A 6,724-nucleotide genomic window follows, 5' to 3' on the forward strand; every position below is an offset into this window, starting at 1 on the left:
CTGAGGGTTGCGATCCGTTGCCAGACACGGAAAAAAGACAAAAAGACAAAAAAAAAAAAATGAAGGGTTTTGGATGCCATTCTAAATAGCTTGGTCTGTGGGTCATGGGAACCCATTGAGAGTTTTAAACAGGGACGTTAATACAGTTATACTTGACGTTATAGAAGGGTATCTCTGATAGCAATATAGAGGATAGATTAGGGAAGGACATCATTAAGTAACTGTTTACTGTAATCTAGAGATAATGAAGAGCTGAACTTATGAATACTGTGGAGATAGGAGAGAGGGGATGCAAGGAATATTTAGGAAATATGACAGCTAGTTCTTATTTCCTAGCTGGATGTGATGTGTAAGGAAAAAGGAGTAGTGCAGTCTCTTCATAAAATTGAATTTGTTTTGTTTTTAAAATTTGGTGTGCTGATAACACCAAGGTCCAGGGTTTGATCCCTGTACTGGCCAACCACCACCAACAACAAAAATAATAAAATAAAATTTAGTATATGTTTAAGGTAAAAAAAAAATTAATTTTGAAAGAATTTTAAGCAGGAGAAAATAGAAATATAAGTTAGAGAAGTTGATATTTGGCATTTAAAAAAAACTATCAGTGGGAAATAATATGGACATTTTAGGATAAGTGTGATATTTACCTTTGCTATGTGCCTGGTGGGACTGCATTAGTGAGTTTGATCGTGTGGTAATGGAATGAACATCTCCATTGGTGAAGGCAAAAAACATTTTTCCATCTTTTATGAGCATTTTGAGTTTGATGAAACATTGTTTATGTATCTTTCTTATATATGTTTTTGTGTAAATGACAACTTGTCACTTGCTTTTGCTGTTCATACTCCAGATTTAAGTTTTGTTTAATAATCTTATGATGTTAGAAATGATAATGGATGTTAAAAAAAATGTTTATCTAATTGAGGAATTGCATTTTTTAATAGATTTTTATGAAACCAGATTTTGCCTTGGATGATTCCTTAACTTTTAATTCAGTTTTACCATGGTCTCATTTTAATACTGCTGGTGGAAAAGGAAATCGTGATGCAGCTTCCTCAAAGTTGCTTCAAGAAAAGGTAATTTCTCTGACTTTTTCCATGTAGAAAACTTTATTCTAGTTAAGTGGTACTGTTTGCATGGGTTTGTATTTAGTTATTAGGTAAGCTCTACTTCTTTTAAGTTCATTTTTGTTTTTACTGATAATTATAAGCCTTCTAATCTTAACTAATAAACTAATAGCATTTTGGTTTAATGGAATACAAATTGTGCTGATGAAAACAGAAAAGCTTATTGTTTGAGTGCTTCTCATCTGAAACAGCAGTTGAGGGAATTTTAATGGAAAGGATATATTAGAGAGCACAATGAATTGTTTGCATTTATCCCAAATAGTTCAGTTATATACAGTCGATCATCTTTATCCATGGTTCCACCTTCTGAGGTTTCTGTTACTCGCAGTCAACCACAGTCTGAAAATAGATGAGTTCAGTACAATAAAATATTTTGAGAGAGAGAGAAACCATGTTCACAAGACTTTTATTACAATATATTTTATAATTGTTTTATTTTATTATTAGTTATTGTTGTTAATCTCTTACTGGGCCTAATTTATAGATTAAAGTTTATCATAGGTATGTCAAGTATAGGAAAAAACATAGTATATACATGGTTCAGTACTATCTGCAGAGTCAGGCATCCACTGGGGATCTTGAAATATATTCCCCATGGAGAAGGAGGACCTACTGTATTGGCTAATTTTATAAGAATGAATTAAAGCACAGAAAACCAAGTTTTCCTGAGGTACTGTTTTTCCTCATTTTCACATAGTAGGAATGATTATTTTGAGGCAAAAATGTCTTAGTTAAAAAAATACAATATTCCTATTGTATTTTTAGCTTTGTAAAGCCTAGTGTTTTGCATATTATTAGTCAGTTCTTTACATTTTAAAATGTTCTATATTTCAGAAGTCAACATCTTGAAAGTCATTTGAAATTTAGAATTTTAAGCATAGCTTACATATCAAGAATCTTCTAAAACTTTAGTGGTAGTAAACACCTTTGATCTCTGTTCTTTCTCAGCACTCAGTTTAGAGTTTTTCTAAAACTGACTATGGTTCTTAAAATGAGAAGAAATCATTTGTTTTACTCTAGTGACATCCCTTGGCAATCTGAAAGCTTGTCTGAGGAAGACTATTCAGTACATTAGGTTCAGTCCTCCTCAGTGACTGAAGAAAAGACTAGCTTGGGGAGGAAAGGCGAAGAAATATGGAGAAACAATCATGAATATTCCTTTTATCACAATTTACAGTGAAAATGAGCTCACTTTTTCTTTCATCTATAAAAAGGTTTTCCTTGCATAACAGTAAATTGATAAACCTGATGAAAATGATGGATTTATGGACACAGGCTCCCTCCCAGACAGCTTTCTCACATTCTGCATATATGCCCTAGGAGAATAATACCTTAGAAAAAAGAAAAAAAAAAAAAGCTAATTAAAAAAAAAAAAGTCGATAAATATCTCGTCAGCCTATACAGATACTTCCAGGAGTCCTTTAAAAATTGTTTTCGTTATAGCTTTTTTTTTTTTTTGGAGCTGGCTAGTACAGAGAGCTGAGCCCTTGACCTTGGTGTTATAACACCATGCTCTAACCAACCGTGTTAACCAGCCAGCCCTCCCCCCCATAGCATTTTAATAGAAAATAAATTATGAAAATATTATGCCTTTGAACAGAGTAGATCAATTATATATTGATAAATACTGAAAATCTTTTAAATTCAGATGAAATGCTTTTCTCATGCTGAATGTTTAAAATGACTAAAATAACGGATTTTTAAAAAAAAATTTGTAAGTTGGAGAATCAGGTTTGCTATATTTACATTCTGACTTTTTTTTTCCTGCTCTGTTCATAGAATAGGAGTGGAAGACATGATTCCAAGAGAGTAATTTTAAACCACCTTTATAATGGCAACAAGTGATTTATCTTGCTAGCTTTATTTGTTTTTTGAGTCTCTTTTTGGCAGCCGGCCAGTAGGGGAACTGAACCCTTGACCTTAGTGTTAAAAGGCATGCTCTCATGAACCGGGCTTAACCAGCCAGCCTTATCTTGCTAGCTTTAACAAGAGGGGATGCTACAACTGGAATTAAAGAAATTTGTATCCTATTGTAGTGCTATCCAAACTGCTGGTCTGCAATGAGATAAGATGTTTGCCCTGGAATGCAACTCATTGTACTGCTTCCTTCATTAAGAAAGTCTTTCTATGAAAAAAAAAATGCAGTGTGTTTAGTGATATACTTGATTCACTTTCCCACAAAATTCCTTATTTTATCATGAACCTGTTAAATAGTCTACAGATTGGCAGCAGCATATAAACTGTGTTCTGAGTAGCACTGTCCCAAAGGAGTTACCCATTCTGCATTTACTATTCTGAGAATTAAGCCCACTTTTGCTTGCAATCTATCTTAGCACATTTGTGCCCATGTTGCTTTTCAGGTAAATTAATGAACAGCGGTATTAAAGATGAAAAGAACAAGAACAAAAGGGCATAAACCCAAGAGACTTAAACTATGGAAAAAAATCTTGTTTGTAACCTATTAGATATAATAGATTATTCAGAGATCATTATTGAAGATATGAGTGATAATGTATGGTTTTAAGGAAACAGGCTTGATGACCAAATAATCTCGAGTCCTAAATGTTAACACTATGAATTCTCCTGAGATATTCAGAGATAATGCCTAAAGTTTTGAACTATAAGTTAAAAAATCTAAAAGTAAAAAAATGGGAGGGAAATGAACAGATAATGCAGCTGAAAAAGGCATATGCAGTTGGAAAGGAAAAAAAGACAAGTTTTAGAAGTCCATATTTGAAATTTAGGTAGCATTCTTTAATATTTATTACTATAAGAATTAATCTTGGTAGTATTACAAATAAAATATATGTGAGCTAATTGTTTAAGGCATTTGTCAACCTTTTAAGAAACAAATATGTTGGAAATAAACTGAATTTTACAAATTGATAAAATAATCACTTTTGAAATATAAGCAGCCTCGGGAAAAAAAATGATCTAAATGAATTCCAGTACTTTCTATAATTTGTGACTGAACCACCAATCTGTCTTTCATGGATTCTTTAGCATTTGAGACAGCATGGTATAGTAGAAAGAGCTTCAGTTTTTGAGGCAGAAAGACCTAGGTTCACATTTTAGTTTTGTCACTTTCTAACCATGTGACTTACTCAAGTTATTTAATGTCTCTGAAATTCCTCATCTGTAAAATGAGAATAATAGTACCTGTATTCTNATGAGTCCTAAATGTTAACACTATGAATTCTCCTGAGATAATCTTGGTAGTATTACAAATAAAATATATGTGAGCTAATTGTTTAAGGCATTTGTCAACCTTTTAAGAAACAAATATGTTGGAAATAAACTGAATTTTACAAATTGATAAAATAATCACTTTTGAAATATAAGCAGCCTCGGGAAAAAAAATGATCTAAATGAATTCCAGTACTTTCTATAATTTGTGACTGAACCACCAATCTGTCTTTCATGGATTCTTTAGCATTTGAGACAGCATGGTATAGTAGAAAGAGCTTCAGTTTTTGAGGCAGAAAGACCTAGGTTCACATTTTAGTTTTGTCACTTTCTAACCATGTGACTTACTCAAGTTATTTAATGTCTCTGAAATTCCTCATCTGTAAAATGAGAATAATAGTACCTGTATTCTGAGATTGTTAAAATTAGAAAAATTTGATGTATATAAAATACATGTACCTAGTACATAGAAGGAGGAGGCCATAATAGAAATTATCATCATCTATTTAGACAGATAAGTGATGTGTGATGTTGGTGGGGGCTTAAGGAGATCATTCTCTCTCCTGGTTTCAGAACTTCTGAAACTAAAATTATAATCTGAGATATCTGTGGGGCACTCTTATCTTTTAGGAAGTAGTTGGTGTTTGGAGAGTAGTAATGACAGGAACAGAGGAAGAAGGTAAATCACCTTCTACTCTTTTGTCTTACGTTTATTCATCTACCTTTTAATCTGTTTATCTGCACTTTTCATCTTTCTTCCATTTTGTTGTGCTCAATTCCAAGAACCTCACAGTCAAACAACTGACAAATGGAACTTAAAATATATGTAGAAATATTTTATCCTTTTTGTTTTTAGAAAGTATTTGGATAGTCAGGGAAAGTATATTTATTTATCCATGATTTTTTTTCCTTCCCTTTTAAGCTGAGCCATTATCTGGATATTGTGGAAGTAAACATTGCTCATCAGATCTCTCTACGTTCAGAAGCATTTTTCCATGCAATGACCTCTCAACATGAATTGCAGGACTACCTCAAGAAAACTTCCCAGGCTGTAAAAATGCTTCGAGATAAAATTGCACAGATTGATAAAGTAATGTGTGAAGGATCACTACACATTTTAAGACTGGCACTTACCAGAAATAATTGTGTTAAAGTATACAATAAACTGAAGTTAATGGCCACTGTACACCAGACTCAGCCTACAGTACAGGTGTTATTATCTACTTCTGAATTTGTTGGAGCATTGGACTTGATAGCAACAACCCAAGAGGTTCTACAGCAGGAACTTCAGGGCATTCACAGTTTCCGGTATGTCCATTAAATAAGCCATTAGAAATAATGTAAGAAATTTTTAAAGGATAAATTTTAGCATGTAATGTTAAAAGTGTGAATATTCAAAATTAAATGGGTATTTTTTTCTTCCAGATTGATCTGTTTAGTAATGTTATTCTCATATTAGCAAAATAGACAAAAACCATAAAAAATAATATTTACAAAGACATTTGGATGGAGAAGCAAAATTTAAATTTCTAGTAGGTGAAATAAATGCAAGGCCAGCCACATACTTGAAAATAACATCTGAAAATGTTGAAGTAGCTTTGTGTCAAGATTGTAGATCAAGGTGGAGAGGGGAATACCAATATATTTAAAATTAAATTTATTTAAAAAGCTCTTTAATAGGTTTTATATTGAATAATTATTAAAATTCATTTCTAATTGGCAATCTGTTTATCACATTGCAAAAAATTATGCATAGTGATGGAAAAGACCCAATTTTTCCTAATTTCTTATTTTTTTTTAATGGAAAGATTTATATTATCTTTTATTTATTTTTAAAATTTTTTTGTTGAAACATATTGATTGTATATATTTATGGGGTATATACAAGAGTTATATTTCAATACATGTATGCAATGTGTGATGATCCATTCAGTGCAATCAGCATACTCATGCTTGCAAAACCCAATCATTTCTTTAAGATGTGCACTTTTGATCTCCTCTCTTCTAGTTCGGTAATGTGCAATAAATCTTTGTTAATTACAGATTCTGGGGTCTATTGTACATCAGTAGGACTTATTTTTCCTATCTAACCATAATTTTTTGTCCTTTAGCGAGCCTTTCACCATGCTCCCACCCCGCTCCCCTCTCACCTCTAGTAACCACAGTTCTTCCTTCTCCATTGAACAACTCAACTTATTATTATTTGGTTGTTTTTTTATTTTGTTTTGTTCTCTTTTTTAGCTCCTGCATATGGGTGAGAACATATAGTACTTCTCTTTCTGTGCCTGGCTTATTTCACTTAACATTATTTTCTGCAAATGGCAGAATTTCATTCTTTTCTATAGCAGCATAATATTCCATTGTGTATATGTACCATATTTTCTTTATCCAGTCATCTGTTAGTGGACATT

The 6,724-nt window shown here is 32.2% G+C and overlaps 1 protein-coding gene across 1 annotated transcript in view; it reads left to right on the top strand.

Annotated features, from left to right (window-relative positions):
* The window catches only part of VPS54 (vacuolar protein sorting 54 homolog (S. cerevisiae)), a 107,294-nt gene that overhangs the window by 42,111 nt on the left and 58,459 nt on the right, over positions 1-6,724 (top strand). The window contains exons 6-7 of the mRNA XM_008589813.1: positions 945-1,076; positions 5,236-5,621. Of these exons, the coding sequence (XP_008588035.1) occupies positions 945-1,076; positions 5,236-5,621 (518 nt within the window). The remainder of the gene's footprint in view (positions 1-944; positions 1,077-5,235; positions 5,622-6,724) is intronic.

Source organism: Galeopterus variegatus, unplaced genomic scaffold (genome assembly GCF_000696425.1).
Source record: "Galeopterus variegatus unplaced genomic scaffold, G_variegatus-3.0.2 Scaffold5661, whole genome shotgun sequence".
NCBI lineage: Eukaryota > Metazoa > Chordata > Mammalia > Dermoptera > Cynocephalidae > Galeopterus > Galeopterus variegatus.